This window comes from Pelodiscus sinensis, chromosome 1, assembly GCF_049634645.1.
Source record: "Pelodiscus sinensis isolate JC-2024 chromosome 1, ASM4963464v1, whole genome shotgun sequence".
Lineage (NCBI taxonomy): Eukaryota > Metazoa > Chordata > Testudines > Trionychidae > Pelodiscus > Pelodiscus sinensis.
Genome location: NC_134711.1, coordinates 128,306,507 through 128,326,324, shown reverse-complemented (window position 1 = coordinate 128,326,324; position 19,818 = coordinate 128,306,507). Strand labels below are relative to the sequence as shown.

At 46.9% G+C, this 19,818-nt stretch overlaps 1 protein-coding gene across 2 annotated transcripts; it reads left to right on the top strand.

Moving 5' to 3' along the window:
* The first annotated feature begins 320 nt into the window (after window positions 1–320).
* MANSC1 (MANSC domain containing 1) lies at window positions 321–18,603 on the top strand. 2 transcript variants are annotated; one of them, XM_006115486.4, is made up of 4 exons: window positions 321–425; window positions 10,502–10,814; window positions 12,108–12,248; window positions 17,521–18,603. In XM_006115486.4, exons 2-4 carry the CDS (start codon window positions 10,592–10,594, stop codon window positions 18,342–18,344), a joined length of 1,188 nt encoding a protein of 395 aa, XP_006115548.2. In that variant the 5' UTR covers window positions 321–425; window positions 10,502–10,591; the 3' UTR covers window positions 18,345–18,603. The 2 variants fall into 2 exon arrangements, with proteins under 2 accessions (XP_006115548.2, XP_006115549.2); XM_006115487.3 differs by having other exon boundaries at window positions 364–482.
* Window positions 18,604–19,818: the final 1,215 nt, after the last annotated feature.

Below are 19,818 nucleotides of genomic sequence, written 5' to 3'. Positions count from 1 at the left end.
CAATGTCTTACAGGAGCAGTTCCTTAGGAGGGTAGGAATCAGACAGTGCCAGGGGTAGCACATTCCTACAAGGGAGCAGCTCTCTGCAGCCCAGCAGCCGGGGCATGCTTACTTAGGGGGATGGCATAGGGGTGCTTCTGCACCCTTCGCACCTCTCCCCCTCTCCGTAGGGCCTATCCCTGGAGTCCCGTTAAGCACGAGGATTTGCTGTCAGCCTCTGGGGCCAGCGAGCCGCTAGTCACACAGCTCAGCGCCGCTGGCAGTTTCCTCTCGGCCCCACACAGCTCTGCCCGCTCCCGCCCAGACCCGGAGGCGCTGGGCGGGACAAGTAAGGCGGCGCCTCCAGGGCTCCGGGACCTGATATAGGAAAGCGCCTTCCTCTGACTGCTGCCGCCTGCCTGCGCAGCGCTGCCCTGCCCCGCGAGGTAAGTCTCGCGCCGCTGGGCTGTCTGCAGAGAGCAGCGCCCGGGGACCCCGGGCAGGTGAGAGATGCGGGGCGGGGGGCTAAGCAGCTGCGCTCCTTGCGGGAGGAGAGGGAGATCCGGGTCGCGGGAGATCAGTCCTCCCGCGGCCAGCAAGCTCCGGCGGGTCGGGCTTAGTGCTTTGACTGTAACAGCTGCCCAAGTGAAAACAAGTTGCAAGGGGTTTGGAGCAGTGATCTTGTTCGTAGGAGCCTCCGTCCTCCTTTCCTGCCCTAGCAGCAGTTCCCTCCTCTCCGGTCTGCGTGTGTGCAGTCAGCTTCCTACACACATCATTTGATAGACTCTGAGTCAGGAGTGGGCACTCATTTTTGCGGGGGGGGGGGCACTTAATGAATTTTGCTACGTGGTCACTGGCTGGCTTCCTCCCCAAAGGGGCGGGGCCTAGAGCAGAAAGGGCAGAGTTGGGGACTAGCCTCCCCCCGGAGATATCTGGGGTCCAAGACGTTAAACACAGAAAAGGGCGTGGGGCTTCTACCACCTTACCTGGGTACTGCTGGGATTGTGGCAGGTATTTAAAAGGCTTGTGGCTCTGGCCCCTGCTGGGGTAGCACCATGAGCCATTAAAATAGTATGCAGCTGCCTGAGCCACCCTCAGTGGCATGGGTAGCAGGATATAAATAGAAAGCAGCCAGAGGTAGCCTGCCAACTGGATCAACGTGTTAGGCGGGCCAGACCTTGCCCATCCCTGCTCTGTGGTGCCACAGGACTACTCCTTGCAGTTTGCCTTAAACTAGGGAACCTGCTAAAGTTCCCCTTCTTTTGACAGGGGCTGGTGTGTAGGGGAATGAAGTAGGGCAGGTGGAACTCACTGTTGTTTGTATAGACAGAGGCTGATTCTCATATCCTTACTGGATTTCAAAATAATGTAAACTCTTAAGTTTGTGCTCATGAAAGCTTTAAAACTTAAGTGCCTTGAGATCTGTTGCCTTCTAATTACTGGGCAGATGCAGCACAGAAAGTAATATTACATGTTGGCTGTGTCTAGACTGGCCAGTTTTTCCGGAAAATCAGCCACTTTTGCGGAAAAACTTGCCAGCTGTCTACACTGGCCGCTTGAATTTCCGCAAAAGCACTGACTTCCTATTGTAAGAAAGCAGTGCTTCTTATGGAAATACTATGCTGCTCCCGTTCAGGCAAAAGTCCTTTTGCGCAACGCTTTTGCGCAAAAGGGCCAGTGTAGACAGCTCAGATTTGTTTTCCGCAAAAAAGCCCCAATCGCAAAAATGGCGATCGGGGCTTTTTTGTGGAAAAGCATCTGCCAATCTAGACGCTCTTTTCCGAAAATGCTTTTAACGGAAAACTTTTCCATTAAAAGCATTTCCGGAAAATCATGCCAGTCTAGACTTAGCCTTAGTCTCCTTAATCTATTCAGATCTTAGCCAGTCTAGTGTAGGGATGTAAAGTCCTGTTTAATTGATTTAACCCATTAAAACAATTATTTTTAACTAGTTAACTGATTAAGGGTAGGTGGTCTTCCCCCACCATGGACAGGAGTGGCTCTGGGCAGAGTGGAGCCTCCTTCTCTCCCCCCATCCCATGGCCCACAGCAAGCCCCCTGGGGCTGGAGCTGTTTCAGCCCCCGTTCCTTCACCATAACTGGTACGTCTCACCCATGGAAAGGTGAGGCTTACTGGTTAACCATTCACTAGGGATGTTAGATAACATTTATTTTAGTAATCGTGTAGCAAAATGATGATCAGTTACACACTTATTAAAATGCTCCTTGGGGGTAGGGATGGCCAGTCAGTGCACTCCCATCTCCCGGCCCCACTCCTGGGAAGCCTCTTGCCATCCCATGCTGCTGCCTCTGTAGAGTCAGTGTGCAAGGGGAGCTGGTTTAAAAATCCTCCTGCTTTTCTGTGCTGCTGCCTCTGATACAGGAGATTCCACAGAGCAGCCTCTACCCACGGTGAGCCCAGGCCCGCCATGGACGGAGGCCGCTCCGCGGCAGCAGCCTCTGTCCACAGGGGGCCTGAGCTCCTCACAGATAGGGGCTGCTCAGGCATCCTGCCTCCGCCCTGCTGTGTTGCTGTCTCTGATATGGAGGCAGCAGTGGGCGGGGGGAGTACCTGGATCCACGGTACTGGAGCTAGGGGGGAGCCAGCTTTTAAGCCGGTTCCCCCCACCCCCAAGCACCAGCTCCCACCTGTCCTCATCCCCTGCTGCCTCTGTTGGAGGTAGCAAGGGGAGCAGGTGGCTCCACGGCACTGGCATGTATAGAAAGCCAGCTTAAAAGCCGGCTCCCACCTGTCCTCCCCCACACTGCTGCCTCTGATGGAGAGACAGCAGCGGGGCGGGGGGGGGGGGGGGAAGGCGAAGCAGCTAGAGTCCCACCAGCAACAGCTCCTGCTCGCCCCCTTGCTGCTTCAGATACAGTTATCAGTTAATCGTCTAAGCCAGTGTTTCTCAACCTTTTTTTATAAAGTACCCCTTTAAAAAAAGAAGTACCCCCAGTACCTACAGTTTACAGACACACCATTTTTTTTGCTACCATTGCAACACATTTGTTTAAACAACTTAATCATAGCCGGGTGCACAATTAAATTTTTGGGTGTAAAAAGTACAAAAATAATAAAGCACTGTAAAACTTAAAACAAAAATTCAGTTTTCTCCAAATTTCAGTTGTGTGGACGTACACTCCCCCCCCCAGACTTCTCTCGAGTACCTCATGGGTACTTGTACCACTGGTTGAGAAACACTGATCTAAACAACTATATGCTAACATTCCTACCATTCACATCCCTAGTCTACTGATGGTACCAGTAGCATGGTGATGCTTTTACTGTTGATGATGTTGATGTTTTACTGTTTTACTGTTGATGATGCTTTTACTGTTGTGGGTGCTGATCAATTTAAAAACTTACTGAAACCACTGTTATGCTTGAAGAACTACCAATGGGGTTATGGTGGGTAGTCAGCTGAATAGAGTGCCCTATGTGATACTGTGCCCAAAAGATCTAATGCAATCCCCGGACGTGTAAGCAGGGGAACCTCGAGTCAGAAGAGCGGAGAGGTTGTCTTCCCTTTATATTTGGTGCTGGCTCAACCATTGCCGGAATGCTGTGTCTAGTTTTGGTGTCCACAATTCAAGAAGATCTTGATAAATTGGGGAGGGTTCAGAGGAGGGCAATGAGAATGATTAAAGGACTAGAAAATCTGACTTAAACTCACTGTGCTCAGTCTCTTTAACTTAACAAGGAGGAAGTTAAGGCATGACTTGATTACAGTCTGTAAATGGAACAAATACTTAATAATGGGCACTTTAATCTAGAAAAGAAAGGTACAACATAATCCGGTAACAGGAAGCGGAACTTAAAGAAATTCAGGATGAAAAGAAGGTGTGATTTTTCTTTTAACAATGAGAGTAAATAAGCATTGGAACAATTTAACAAGAGTGGTGGTGGATTCTCCATTACAGGCAGTCCCCGGGTTACGTACAAGATAGGGACTGTAGGTTTGTTCTTAAGTTGAATCTGTATGTAAGTCGGAACTGGCGTCCAGATTCAGCTGCTGCTGAAACTGATCAGTTTCAACAGTGGCTGAATCTGGACGCCAGTTCTGACTTACATACAGATTCAACTTAAGAACCCCAGGCATCCCCAAGTCAGCTGCTGCTGAAACTGATCAGCGGCTGATTCCAGGAAGCCCGGGGCAGGGGCTTCCTGTAGTCAGCTACTGGTCATTTTCAGCAGCTGCTGACTAGGGGACACCTGGGGCAGAGCAGCTGGGGTGCTGCTGGGTTGGTCCAGTGGTACCCAGAGCGGCGCTACGGGACCAACCGGCAGCGCCCCAGCTGCTGTAACACAGGCGTCCGGAGCAAAGCCGCGGAGCACAGAGAAGAGAGAAGAGAACAGAGAAGCCGGAGTTTGTGCTGTGATTGAGTTTGTGCTGTGATTGGTAGGGGCAAACTGTTGGCTTCTAATTAAAGTTTGAATTGTAGAAGCCTCTGCTGATTGGCTGAGCCTTGGTAGGGGGAGGGGCTTTATAAGGCAGTGGGCAAGCGACCAAGGAGCTTGCGAACAGGTGATTGCTAACAGGGAGTTTTGAGAGGGAGTTCTGAAGGGGAGAGGGAAGGGCGGGAGGTTCTCTTGTCTTTCTTTTTAAATCCCTTCTCCAGGACAGCAGAGATGGTTGATGATGCGTCTGCTGCTGTTGTTACCTGCACGGCGTGTGCCATGTTTGTCTTCCTCCCGGAAGAAAGAACGGATTTCATCTGCACCAAGTGCAAGCTGGTCGAGATTTTGGAAGAAAAAATTAGAGGACTGGAGGCCCAAGTGTCGACCTTACGCTTGATCAGAGAGGATGAAGACTTCCTCGATAGAAGGCAGCAATTGATCCTTCAAGCACGGCAGGCAGAGGAGCCAGTGAGGGCAGTACGCGACCAAGAGGAGAACTGGCAGCATGTAACTTCTAGAAGGGGAAAAAGGCCAGCACGGGATTCCCCCGATGCTATAGAGGTAAGCAATCGCTTTCAAGCTCTCTCCACAGGCTCTGCAGTGCTGAATGCTCTGGAAGGGACCTCACAAGGTAGAAACCAGAAGGGAGTACCATCTACTGAAAGGCATGGGATGCGTAGTCCTAGGGATGGGGGTTCCACGGCCACCACCCCCAAAAGGAAACGACGGGTGGTGGTGGTCGGGGACTCCCTCCTAAGAGGGACTGAGCCATCCCTCTGCCGTCCGGACCTGGAATCTCGAGAGGTGTGCTGCTTACCGGGAGCTCGCATTCGGGATGTCACTGAGAGGCTTAGCAAGCTGATCAAACCTTCGGATCGCTACCCCTTCCTGCTTCTCCATGTAGGAACGAATGATACGGCCAAGAATGACCTTGAGCGGGTTGCTGTGGATTATGTAGCACTGGGAAGAAGGATCCAAGACTTTGGAGCGCAAGTGGTGTTCTCGTCCATCCTCCCTGTTGAAGGGAAAGGACTGGGCAGGGATCGTCGAATTGAGGACGTAAATGCGTGGTTGCGCAGGTGGTGTCGCAGAGAGGGCTTTGGTTTCTTGGACCATGGGACTCTGTTCCGGGTGGAAGGATTGTTAGGAAGAGATGGGATCCACCTAACCAAGAGAGGAAGGAGCATCTTCGCGGGCAGGCTTGCGAACCTAGTGAGGAGGGCTTTAAACTAGGTTCGTCGGGGGACGGTGACCAAAACCCTGAGGGGAGTGGGAAAGTCAGATACCGGGAAGAAATGCATAGAGCAAGGAGCGAGAAAGGAGGACCCCAGTTTCGAATGGAGAAGATAGTGCAATCAACTGGTTACCTGAAGTGTTTGTACACTAATGCGAGAAGCCTGGGCAACAAGCAGGAAGAGCTGGAGGCCCTGGCCCAGGCCAAGAAATATGATTTAATTGGGATAACAGAGACTTGGTGGGATGACTCGCATGACTGGAGCGCTGTCATGGAAGGGTATAGATTGTTCAGGAAGAATAGGCAGGGGAGAAAAGGAGGAGGAGTTGCACTATATGTAAGAGAGCACTATGATTGCTCTGAACTCCAGTATAAAGAGGGAGAAAAACTTGTTGAAAGTCTATGGGTCAGGTTTAAAGGAGCAAACAGCAGTGATGTTGTGGTTGGTGTCTGCTACAGGCCACCGAACCAGGTGGATGAGGTAGATGAGGCTTTCTTCGAACAACTGAGCGAAGCTTCCAGATCACAGGCCCTGGTTCTCATGGGGGACTTTAATCACCCTGACATCTGTTGGGAAACCAATACAGCAGTACACAGGCAATCCAGGAAGTTTTTGGAGAATGTTGGGGATAACTTCTTGGTACAAGTGCTGAAGGATCCGACCAGGGGCCGTGCACAGCTTGACCTTCTCCTCACAAACAGGGAGGAACTAATAGGGGACGTAGAGGTGGGTGACAACCTGGGAAGCAGTGATCATGAGATGGTAGATTTCAGGATCCTGACCAAAGGAAGGAAAGAGAGTAGTAAAATACACACCTTGGACTTCAAAAAAGCAGATTTTGACTCCCTCAGAGATCTGATGGAAAGAATCCCCTGGGATGTTAACATGAAGGGGAAAGGAGTCCAGGACAGCTGGCAGTATTTTAAAGAAGCCTTATTGAAGGCACAGAAAGAAACCATCCCGACACGTAGCAAGAGAGGCAAACCTGGTAGGAGACCGGATTGGCTTACAGGGGAAATCCTTGGTGTACTTAAGCACAAAAAGGAAGCTTACAGAAAGTGGAAACTTGGACAAATGACTAGGGAGGAGCTTAAATGTATAGCTCGAGAATGCCGGGGGGTTATCAGGAAGGCGAAAGCGCAAATGGAGTTGCGACTGGCTAAGGATGTGAAGGATAACAAGAAAGGTTTCTACAGGCATGTCAACAAAAAGAAGGTGATTAGAGAGGGTGTGCAGTCCCTAATGGATGAAGGAGGTAACCTAGTGACAGAGGATGTAGGGAAAGCTGAAGTACTCAATGCTTTCTTTGCCTCTGTATTCACGGACAAGGTCGGCTCCTGGACTTCTGTGCTAAGCGACGCAAGATGGGAAGAAGATGGACAGCCCTTGGTGGGTAAAGAACAGGTTAGGAACTATTTAGAAAAACTAAACGTACACAAATCCATGGGTCCAGACTTAATGCACCCAAGGGTACTGAAGGAGTTGGCAAATGTCATTGAGGAGCCTTTGGCCATTATCTTTGAAAAGTCGTGGAGATCGGGCGAAATCCCGGATGATTGGAAAAGGGCAAATGTAGTGCCCATCTTCAAAAAAGGGAAGAAGGACGATCCAGGGAACTATAGGCCGGTCAGTCTTACCTCGGTTTCTGGAAAAATCATGGAAGGGATCCTAAAGGAATCCATTTTGAGACACTTGAATGAGAGGAAAGTGATCAGGAATAGTCAGCATGGATTCACAAAGGGCAAGTCGTGCTTGACCAATCTGATTGGCTTCTATGATGAGGTAACTGGCTCAGTGGACATGGGAAAGTCAGTGGATGTTGTGTACCTTGACTTTAGCAAGGCTTTTGATACGGTCTCCCACGATATTCTTGCCAGCAAGTTAAGGGAATGCGGATTGGATAAATGGACGGTAAGATGGATAGAAAGATGGCTAGAAGGCCGGGCCCAGCGGGTAGTGATCAACGGTTCGATGTCAGGATGGCGGTCGGTTTCTAGTGGAGTGCCCCAAGGTTCTGTTCTAGGACCGGTTTTGTTCAATATCTTTATTAATGACCTGGATGAGGGGATAGATTGCACCCTCAGCAAGTTTGCAGATGACACTAAGCTAGGGGGAGAGGTAGATACGCTTAAGGGCAGAGATAGGGTCCAGAGTGACTTAGACAAATTGGAGGATTGGGCCACTAGAAATCTCATGAGATTCAACAAAGACAAGTGTAGAGTCCTGCACTTGGGACGGAAGAATCCCAAGCATAGTTACAGGCTGGGGACCAACCAGTTAAGTAGTAGTTCTGCAGAAAAGGACCTGGGGGTTACAGTGGATGAGAAGCTAGATATGAGTCAACAGTGTGCCCTTGTAGCCAAGAAGGCTAATGGCATATTAGGATGCATTAAGAGGAGCATTGCCAGCAGATCCAGAGATGTCATTATCCCCCTTTATTCGGCTTTGGTGAGGCCACATCTGGAGTACTGTGTCCAGTTCTGGGCCCCCCACTACAAAAAGGATGCGGACGCATTGGAGAGGGTCCAGCGGAGGGCAACCAAAATGATTAGGGGTCTGGAGCATATGACCTACGAGGAGAGGCTGAGGGACTTGGGTCTGTTTAGTCTGCAGAAGCGAAGAGTGAGGGGGGACTTGATAGCAGCCTTCAACTTCCTGAAGGGAGGTTCCAAAGAGGATGGAGAGAGGCTGTTCTCAGTAGTGACAGATGGCAGAACAAGGAGCAATGGTCTCAAGTTGTGGTGGGAGAGGTCCAGATTGGATATTAGGAAAAACTATTTTACTAGGAGGGTAGTGAAGCATTGGAATGGGTTACCTAGGGAAGTAGTGGAGTCTCCATCCCTAGAGGTGTTTAAGTCTCGGCTTGACAAAGCCCTGGCCGGGTTGATTTAGATGGGATTGGTCCTGCCTAGAGTGGAGGGCTGGACTTGACGACCTTCTGAGGTCTCTTCCAGTTCTGATTCTATGATAAGGGGATGGTTGGATGAAATAACATGATCTTGGTAACTAATTGACCATTCATTTCCAGTTGGAAATAGGTCAATGGAGGGATGATAGGAGTTGCTATAGGGAACTTTCTGGGTGTCTGGCTGGTGAGTCTTGCCCACATGCTCAGGGTTTAGCTGATCGCCATATTTGGGGTCAGGAAGGAATTTTCCTCCAGGGTAGATTGGCAGAGGCCCTGGAGGTTTTTCGCCTTCCTCTGTAGCATTGGGCACAGATCACAGCTGAAGGACTCTCTGCATGTTGGGGCCTTCAAAGTATTGGAAGGCTTCAATATCTGAGACATAGGTGAGAGGATTATTCTAAGAGGGGTGGGCGAGATTCTGTGGCCTGCACTGTGCAGGGGGTCAGACTAGATGATCATAATGGTCCCTTCTGACCTTAAAGTCTATGAGTCTATGAGTCTATGAGCACGGGGGCAGCGGGACAGCCCAGACGCGCCGTGGCTATCCTGCTGCCCTCGGGCTCCGTGGCTTTGCTCTGCTTTGCTCCCCGTCCCCCTGGTCTGCAGACCAGGGGGACGGGGAGCAAAGCGGCGGAACACGCGGGCAGCGGGACAGCCCAGACGCGCCGTGGCTATCCTGCTGCCCTCGGGCTCCGCGGCTTTGCTCTGCTCTGCTCCCCGTCCCCCAGGTCTGCAGACCAGGGGGAGGGGGAGCAGAGTAGAGCAGAGCGGTGGAACGCGCGGCCAGCTGACAGCCCAGACGCGTCTGGGCTGTCAGCTGGCCGCGTGCTCCGCTCTTCTCCCCCCCCCCTGCAGATCAGGGGGAGGGGGACCAGAGCGGAGCAGAGCAGAGCGGCGGAACGCGCGGCCAGCTGACAGCCCAGACGCGTCTGGGCTGTCAGCTGGCTGCGCGTTCCGCCGCTCTGCTCTGCTCTGCTCCGCTCTGCTCCCCCTCCCCCTGGTCTGCAGACGGGGGGAGCAGACCGGAGCGCGCGGCCAGCTGACAGCCCAGACGCGTCTGGGCTGTCAGCTGGCCTTGCGTTCCGCCGCTGCTTTGCTTCCTCTCCCTGGTCTGCTCGAGACCAGGGAGAGGAAGTGCCCCGTTCGTAACTGCGGATCCGACGTAAGTCGGATCCGCGTAACTCGGGGACTGCCTGTATTGACCATTTTAAAATGAAGACATGCCGTAGTCTAGGAATTATTATAGGGATATTCTGTGTTATAGAGGACCTCAGACTAGATAATCACAGAGTAAAAAATGGTCCCTTCTGGCCTTGGAATCTATGAATCTATGTAACCATTTTTTACTCTAACTCCGCTTCGCAGATCTGAACTGGAGAGTGATTATGGAAGAGGGGCTGTGTCTCTCAATGGCTATCCCCTAAATCACTTGTTTCCAGTGTTTGCACTGATCCCCTTTGTTGCCCTTTTGTGTCCTTGGAAATCTTGCTGAAAAAGTCAGGAAGAGGATTCCAATATGTATGGTTGATGTAGACTTACTGTGCAGCTGTCGACAAGTCCCTTATTCCAAGTCTCAATTCCCCCTTGGTAAAATGGGAATAATAGCACTTTCCTACCTTTATACGTATGTAATAAAGTTTATATTACATACTTGATGCAAAGTTACTTACTTTTAGTATGTTAAAAATTCTGAGCCTCTCAGATATTATGATGATGGGAACCTTAAAAGTACCTCAGAGATTCTTGGGTGCTGTATTTACCACCCTTTTTCATTACAAAGTATAGCAGTGTTTTTAATAGGGACATTTTAAAATATCTTGGATGCCAAATATGGTGGGAAGTAAGTAACTTTGCATCACGTATGTAATATAAACTTTAAAAACAACATTCCCTGCATTTGCCACTAGTACAAAAGGTTCTTAAAACTTGTTGAAAACTTCACTTTGATTAAAGGAAGTCTTTTTTTGTTTTTCCTCACAGATATGCATTCTTCTTAAAATGACATTATCTTGAAATTAAACACTAAGAAGTTCATCATTATTCCGGACTGAAGAAGGCCCCTAAGTAAAAATGCCCATCAGCGTAACTTTGTGTTTTACTCGCATATTCCTAATCATGTGTTGTGTGACACTTGGGCCATCCCTAAGTCATGATTGTTCTCTAGAGAAGATGGAAAATGTCGTAATCGATATGAAGCTCTCTCTCTCAAAAGGCATCAAAGGAACTGAGCCAATATATACACCAACTCAGGAAGCTTGTATTAATGTTTGCTGCTTAGAAAAAAACATATCGGGTAAACTTATGCTCCCTTGTTCTCTGTTCTTCTCTATGATTGCTTATGACATGCTTGTAATGAGCTGGGGTAGAATGAGCTGGTCTCAGCCCTCAAAGGGTAAGAACCAGGACATTGTATATTTCCTTTCTTCTGTCAGCACTGAAGGGGAATCTCTCTCTCCTTTCACACCAAAACTAATAAGACATTGTCAATATTAGTCTGCTTTGCTTAATCTGTTGGCCAGGGACATAAACCCTTAGGCTACGTCTACATTGCCCAGTCTTGTGCAAGAACATATGCAAATTCATCGCTGCACCTCATTTGCATACTTAATGAGCTGCCATTTTGCACTAGGGGCTTTTGCGCAAGAGCCGTTCTGCTGCTTATTTTCAGGAAGAACGGCTCTTGCGCAAGAGCTCCTTCTTGCACAAAAACCCCTTGTGCAAAAATGGTGACTCATTAAGTATGCAAATGATGAGGCACAGCGATATTCATCATCACACCTCATTTGCATATATTCTTGCGCAAGACTGGGCAATGTAGACGTAGCCTTAGTGATTAAGTCCTAGCAATGTTCGGTAGTCTGAACCATTATTGTGTATATCTTGAACTCTAGGCATGTACAATAGTTTTAAGCCCTTCCCCCTCAGCCCTACCGTTCACTCCAGTATGTAGAAGCCATAACTTTGTTAGTCCAGTAGAGAGCACGGGAAGAAACAATGAATTTTTTCATGTTACATTTGGGTAGCTAAAAATAAAAGGCTCACAGTCTTCTGGGAACTTTGCTCTCTATCAAACCTTAAAAGCAGAATGAACTATAGCTGGGGATAGCAGTGTTAACAGAGAATCAAAAAGTGGAAACAGGAAGCTGCGGAGATGGAGAAATCTTCTCTGAGGCATTCAAAGAAATAAGGAGGTTTTCACATTTATTGGATGCCTTTGAGACAAACACTCATATGAAAAATGGTGTCCCAAAATCTGGTCTGAGGGCAACAGCTCCTTGGTAGGAATCCCAGCAGATGGGGGAGGGTGAAGGTTAGCCTACTATTTCTTTTAGACCTTCTGGGCTGATAGAAGGAGGGGCAACATCTTGCAGATTGGTCTTTGACTTGTAGGTATCTAGTAAATTAAAATATATGTAATATATAATATTAATCCCCTCACGATCTTTCCTGCAGAATATGATATAGTCATTCTTTTCCCTTCATACTAATCTGGAGGATTTTAGTCATGTTGAACAGGGTGCATTACTGTACAAGAGGCGGATACAACACTTCTTGCTGCTAAAGTATATAATATTATCTTTTTTAGGAGACAGGCCGTGTAACTTGATGATTTTTGATGCTGGAAGGGTAAGCAAGCATTCAAACTGCTACCTATTTTACTGCCCTAGTAAGGAAGCTTGTCCAATGAAACCGGCAAAAGGATTTGTGAGCTACACGATAAACAGAGGTAAACAATACTAATATTAACTGGTTATTGACTTCTCTTATCCTCTTATGTATCTTATAGGTGTGTGTTTGCATTAGAACCACTGAGAAATGTTTTGATGTATCAATAACAAATTGAAAACCATCAGCTGAAAATTGTGGTTTTGAAATGCTGACATAGTGCTGCCTGGGAGTTATAGTTTAGGGGGCCTTAGATCCATACTTCTTTTTGGGCCTGGCTCCTCATGTGGACTTTGTCTCCCATGATTCACCCAGATTCTCCCCATCCACCTTTGTTAGACTTCAATATCTTTTATATTCTCTCCATCTTTAAAAAAATAAAACAAGCCTACTGTGTCAGTCCGTGACAATGTGAGGCATAGTTAATTTGAATGTGTTAGGAAATTATGTCTTCTCACCAGTCTTTCATATGTATGCTTTCTGCTTAGACTGTAAGCCCTTTAAGCCAAAGATTTATTCCTAAATAATGCAGTTTGTATGTGCTTACAAAGCTTCTTCCACTTTGACACATTCTATGTGTTTAGGAGAAATTCCCTATCGATGTATTGAATATTACTGAAAGTGGTAAAAATTCTAGCTCTCTTATAGCACTTTATGTGTTTGAATGGCTAATATGGTGGTTGAGAGGCATATTAATATCTAGGTATAGAAAGCACTGTACAAATATTAGTCTTCATAACATCTCTGTCAGGTTAACAAGTCCATGCAAGTAGTAATATTCCTCTTTTTTTGGTATAGAAACTGAAGCAAAGATGCAGAGAGACTTCCCAAGGCCAAACGGCATGTCAGTAGCAAAGTTTAGAGAAGGCTTAGAACTCAGGAACTTCTTGTCCTCTGTCATGTGCTATGCACTTCTTGGTGCTCAGACATTCGTTGTAGTAAGGTCAGCTATTAAGATGGAGCAAACTGACCACAATATACTTTTTTGCAGTGAGTGGTAGCCATGTCAGCCCTAGCATATTAGAGGGACAAGATGGGCAAAGTAATGAAGAAGAGCACGGTGTAATTTGAAGACTTGTCTCTTTCACTGATAGAAGCTGATCCATTATTAAAGGATATCATCTCATATACCTTGTCTCTCAAAATATACTTCAATATTGGCACCGTATCTGACTAAATGCTTCAAATAACAAATTGACAATTAAACTCCCTTGTGAGAGCACAGTCCACTCTATGGGTACGTCTAGACTGCAAGCTTCTTTCGAAAGAGAGCATCCACACCTCAAAACCGGATTGAAAAAGCATGGACGCTCTCTTGAAAAAAAGCTCTGATTGCTATTCACAGAATGGCTACCAGGGCACCTGTGCTTTTTTTGACTGCCTCTTCTTTCAAAAAATGCTCCTGTTCTGGGTCCACACACACCTTTTTTCGAAAGAGCTCTTTTGAAAAAAGCGTTCTTCCTCGTAATTTGAAGTTTACCAATGTCGAAAACCCCCCTGCCTTCTTTCGATTTAATTTAGAAAGAACGCGATTGCAGTGTGGATGCAGGTGAAGTTTTTTCGAAAAAAGGGCATTTTTTTCAAAAAAACAATGTAGTCTAGACATACCCTTTATGGTGGTTTCAGTATGGCCCATCTTGCAGAGAACATGAACATTTGTTAAAAATATACTGATGTTTTTGCTCTTTCTGCAGCGTCTACTAAAGGTTGATCTTACCGAAGAGGTAATTTTCCCCTGGAAATGAATTGGTTTGTGAGGGAAGGATGCTTTCTAGCAAGTTCATCAGCGAAACTTTTTCAGGAAATGTCAGCGTGCATTTGCTGTGATAACACCAGGAAAAGGAACAAGTGACTTAAACTTCTAGGCTACACCTACATTGCGCTTTCTTGAGCAAGAACATATGCAAATGAACCACCATTTTGCACAAGGGGCTTTTGCGCAAGAGCCGATCTGCTGCTTATTTTCAGCAGTGTAGACTTCTCCTTCTTGCGCAAAAGTCCCTTGTGCAAAATGGTGGCTCATGAAGTATGCAAATGAGGCACGGCAATATTCATCGCTGCACCTCATTTGCATACGTTCTTGTGCAAGAAAGCGCAATGTAGACGTAGCCTAAGGTGCAAAACCAGAAGAATCAAAGTAATTCATTTATTTTCTAACTTTTATCAAACATCTCCTCCTCTTTTTTTTTCTCCCTCAGGATTATGTAGAGGATTGAAGGAAGGAAGGGAGCATGGGACTGTGCTGGATTCTTGATTTGCCAAAGTGCAATTTCTGAGTTATGTCCATTTGTTCCAAAGAGGATGGAGAGAGACTGTTCTCAGTAGTGATGGATGGCAGAACAAGGAGCAATGGTCTCAAGTTACAGTGGGAGAGGTCTAGGTTGGAGATTAGGAAAAACTGTTTCACTAGGAGGATGGTGAAGTACTGGAATGGGTTACCTAGGGTCCAGGGAGATGGTGAAATCTCTATCCCTAGTGGTTTTTAAGACCCAGCTTGACAAAGCCCTGGCTGGGATGATTTAGTTAGGATTGGTCCTGCTTTGGGCATAGGGCTGGACTCGATGATTTCCTGAGGTCTCTTCTAGCCCTAGGATTTGTTTTTATGACTCCTGTTACTAATGAATTATGTAAATAAGGTATGTGTGTTTGTTTGCTTAAACTTACATTTCTGATTAGGGATGTGAAGGTTTAACCATGTAAACTGTTAACCAATAAGCTTGTAGGTTCCCTGGGGCAAAGGAGGAGGAACCTACAAGGAACCCTCATGAAAGAGGGGGAAGTTTGGACTCTGGGGACCACACCCCAAACTTAAGGACTCTACCTAGGTGAAAGGCCGGGATTCTAAGGCCTGGGGCAAAAGTGGCAGGGAGCTGCACCCCTTTCCCCCTCCTAAATCAGGGTCCTAACTATTTGGTCTCCTCGCTGCCATGGAGACCTGGCCACAGCCCAGTTTTTTGTTTGCTTACAAATGTCAATACTTACAGGGAGTACTGTGAATAAGGGTGAAGCACCACACCCAATGATAAATCCAGCTGTCTATTGGATGATGATAATGTGAACACAAGAGCTGTGCCAGTTAAGGAGTCTTCCCAAGAACTACTACTCACCCAAAGTGTTAAGTGTCTTTTTTTGGGGGGGGGAGAATGGGCACCAGGTATGGCCCCACCCACACTCTGCCTCCAGAACTCCTGCTGTAGGCATACTGAGGCGGAGTGTTGCTGCCCCAGAGCCATGCCTTCCCTGTGCTCCAGGGCCGGGGAGGCGCGGGCCGTGTACCCTCCACCCTCCCTGGTGCTCTGAAGCCCGGGAGGCCGAGGTGCACATGCTTGGTGCACTGACACCTCCTCCCCCCCCCTGTGGTGGGGGGCAGGGCCTCAGCAGAAGAGGCAGGGCTGTAGATAGGGCAGGCGGCCTGCCTCCCCCAGCCTTACCTTCACTGACTACCCACATGGGGGGCAGGTTGGTATAGAGTCTGTATACGGCATCTTAACATAATGGAACCTTTGTCAGTGGTGTAAGTTTGTATGCAACTTTTATTTTGCCAAACTGTGCGGCTACGTCTACACTGGCATGAATTTCCGAAAATGCTTTTAACGGAAAAGTTTTCTGTTAAAAGCATTTTTGGAAAAGCGCGTCTAGATTGGCAGGATGCTTTTCCACAAAAGCCCTTTTTGCGGAAAAGCATCCATGGCCAATCTAGACGTGGTTTTCCGCAAAAAAGCCCCGATCACCATTTTCGCGATCGGGGCTTTTTTGCGGAAAACCGTACTATGCTGTCTATACTGGCCCTTTTGGGCAAAAGTCTTTCGGAAAAAGACTTTTCCCCGAACGGGAGCAGCATAGTTTTTCCAGAAAAGCACTGATGATTTTACATGAGATCGTCAGTGCTTTTCTGGAAATTCAAGTGGCCAGTGTAGACAGCTGGCAAGTTTTTCCGGAAAAGCTGCTGATTTTCCAGAAAAACTTGCCAGTCTAGACACGGCCTGCATGTTTTGCTATCAGACTCCAGGTAATAGTTGTGACAGAGTTGCTATGCACTGTGCTGCTTAGAAACTGATTAAATTTAAACTTCAGGGGAGAGGATGAACATTTTATTTTGCTGCTTGTGGTGGACCCTCCCCCTTACTTCTAACAGCACTGAAACACTGCCTTTAACCAGTTAAATGGGATTTATATATTCCTACTTCAAGTTTGTGTTCCGCCACAGACTTCTTGTGAGACCTTTTGCCAGTCACTTAATCTTTCTGTGCTTCTGTATGACTGTGTCTAAACTACATCCCTTTTTCGGTAAAGGGATGTAAATTAGGCATGTTGATATTGCAAATGAAGCCGGGATTTAAATATCCTGCGCTTCATTTGCATAATGGCGGCTGACACTTTTTTTTTTTAACGGGGCTTCGCCGAAAAAGGGATGTAGTTTACACACAGCCGAAAATTCAGATCAAGGTACAGGTTGAACCTTTCTAGTTCAGAACTCTATGGTCCGGAAATGTCTGTCATCCATAATGATTTTAGTTAGCTGGATGTCCACTTTTCATGGGTGCAGCCAAGTTTCCTGCGGTCCCATAAAGTTTGTTAATAGCCACCAGTCCTGGCTCCCAGTGTTCTGTGCTGTTATTTATCTCTGATTTACCACTAAATGTTCAGGAATCAGTAGAAGTGTAGGTAATGCTACTAGACAATATTGACCTCCCCGGGCCCAGAAAATTCTCGGGTTCAGAACCAGTCATGTCCTGAGGGTGCGGGACAAGTGTGGTTTAACCTGTACTGCTCTATCTCACAGGATAAGCACATTGTGGGGATAATAACATTTAAAAATTGTGAGGTGTCCAATAGGGATCTTATAAGTATCTTATCTATACACAAAATTGACAAATACATGTGGTGACTTGGTAACTTCAGCTTCTCTGGTCGGCAGAGACCAAGAATTTTTTTGAAGATGACTGGCCTGATTCTTCATTGCCTTTCCCCTCTGTACAATCATTTAAACATGTGCAATATAAGGGTAAAACACTCCCAAATCAGAAGATTGCTTTGCACAGAGGTAAATGCTTACCTAAGGGGTAAGACTATGAAGAATTTGGACTGATGCTTTTCGGCTTGGAGATGGAGTATCAATTTGTGCTATGGCAACTGTCATTTTAAATTGCATATTGCTGAACACTTGATTGATTTTTTTTTTAAAGAAGAGAAAAACCATGATGCCCCAGACAGATTAGTGGTTTCTTTTCAGGGCAGGTCTCTTTTGTGATTCTCTATTGGAGTCAGAGGAAGCATTTGATTACTAAAGTGGGCTGAATAATGTAATTTCAATATTTTCTGTCTGTTTCTAGGTGTACACATTGTGGACTCGCAGCTTGCAGATTACAACACAAAGGGAAACCCTCTTTCTTCACAAGCAGCTCACTTTGACCTTCCCAATCAGGCAGGCCTGCGGAATCATACAGCTGCTTTGCAGCAATCAGTTACGTCTCCGATGTCTGAACGCAGGGATTATACAGAGGAACATTTAGATAAAATTGAATTACGCACACAGGTTCCCGAAGACCAAGAGAAAAAACACCCTGAGGCCTTAGATACTTTCCTAAAACATAAAATAACCAGCCTAATGCCTACAAGGACTGCTCATACTTTTCAGCTTAGCACCTCCAGTCCACCGTTTACCACTCTGCCTACTACCACCAGTCCTGTATTCAAAACCACAACCGCTAACACTCAGGTTCCTACCAGCACTGCCTTGACCACAACTGATCACATGATCACACATTCCAGAACCGCTACAGAATCTGCAAGGCTGAGAACATCTACCACCGCTATCAAGCCAATCGCCGCCTCTGCAGATAGCACTAGCAGCATCAGACTCTTTTCTTTGTCAGTTGTTGCTTTGCTCAGTAAGAATTCCTCAGCTCCCTTTCAAACTATGCAGCAGGATAACAGGCAACGGGATGCAGAAGGCTATCTATTAGATGATGTGCCAAAAACCAAGCCTGTCCCTCAGTCTGGTGACAAAAGTGGCCTCATAGCAGCTCTACTTTTTGGAATGGTGTTTTTGCTATTAGTTATTGCGCTAATAGGCAGAAGAATGTCCCAGTCTCTTCAGAGAAGACGTTATACTAGGCTAGACTACTTGATCAATGGAATGTATGCTGACGTGTGAGGGGAGGGAAAGTAAAACAGTACATTGATAAGAAATGCAGTCTTTGTTAGCAGCGGTAGCCTGAAACAGAATTGCAGCACTCAAATCCTTGAAGAGGGTGGGAAAGGGGTAGACAGCTGTTGATGTGTTCCTCTTCTCCCCAAAAGAGTATATACACTGAATTGTGGAGTAACATTCATTTAATTGCTAACTCCCAAAATAAACAAACACTAAGCTTACCAGAGAACTTTAGATTTAAAATAAAAGATCAAGATCCTAATGTAATATTCTGTGCCTTGATTAGTTGTGTCCAAAACTTATTTTGTGTATCTGAACAGTCCATCCTTGTATTGTTACTATATTTTAAAAAAAATGCCAACCAGTGTGTAAACACTACTATTTACATGACAATCCTATTTAATACACTGCCTCATACTTTTTGAGGGTCATTCAGAACTTCATTATGTAAGAATAAAGGTTGCCACACACAAACATACTTGATATAAAAATCAAGGAAATGAAAGATTAATAAACCTAACACCGCATGTCTTCTATTCACTGACCTTTGGTGGCAAGCTGCCACCATCCAAATGCAAAAACCCCTTAAAGCCAGGAAGAAGCACTTGGGGACTTCTCCTTGTGGGGTAACCCCAAGCCCTTTAACCTTCCCTTATAGGAGAGCTTGGAAACAAACTAATATCTCAATACTGACCATCAGTTCAGGCACTTGAACACAGACCCTTTTGCCGTCTAGGACAGGGATACTATACAGTGGGTGCAAAACTGGTTGCGTAACCATTCCCAGGCTATGTCTACACTGCACTGCTCTTCTGGAAAAAGCTACGCAAATTGCAAACTGCAATTTGTGTAGCTTTTTTCGCTTCTTTTTTTGGAAGAGGCTTTTACATTTGGCCCATTTGCACTGGGTCAAATGTTGGAAAAAAAACCTTTTTCGGAACATCCCTTTGTCCTCGTAAAACGAGGTTTACAGAGATGCTGAAAAAGCGCGTCTGCTCTTCTGAAAAAAAAATTGGAAGAGCAGATGCGTTCCCTGGACACAGCAGAGTTTTTTCAGGATACGTCCAGTATCCTGGAAAAACTCTGTAGTATCAACATAGCCCCAGAGAGTTGCTATCAATGGTTCACAGTCATGGTGGAAGGGCATAACAAGTGGGGTTCCGCAGGGATCAGTTTTGGGACCAGTTCTGTTCAGTATCTTCAACAATTTGGATAATAGCACAGAGCAGCGGTTCCCAACCAGCGGTCTATGGCCCGCTGTCAGGCCACGGACCTCTGGCTGCCAGCCTGCAGCAGCTCTGAGGGGGGGGGGTCAGGGCTGGGGTACACCGCTCCCATGGCGACTGTTGGGAGAGGTGTGTCCTTCCCCGCCTCTCAGCCCACCAGAGCCAAGCAGAGGTGGGGTCTCCCGGCTGCAGAAGAGCACTTTGCTGTGCAGTGGAAGGGCTCTGCGGAGCCTGGCACAGAAGCCTTAGAG

Excerpts from the sequence above, each read along its gene's own strand:
- MANSC1 (XM_006115486.4), top strand. The coding sequence starts at position 10,592 with ATGCCCATCAGCGTAACTTTGTGTTTTACTCGCATATTCCTAATCATG. Across the intron at positions 10,815-12,107 it reads CTTAGAAAAAAACATATCGG|GAGACAGGCCGTGTAACTTG; the intron begins GTAAACTTATGC and ends TATCTTTTTTAG. Across the intron at positions 12,249-17,520 it reads GAGCTACACGATAAACAGAG|GTGTACACATTGTGGACTCG; the intron begins GTAAACAATACT and ends GTCTGTTTCTAG.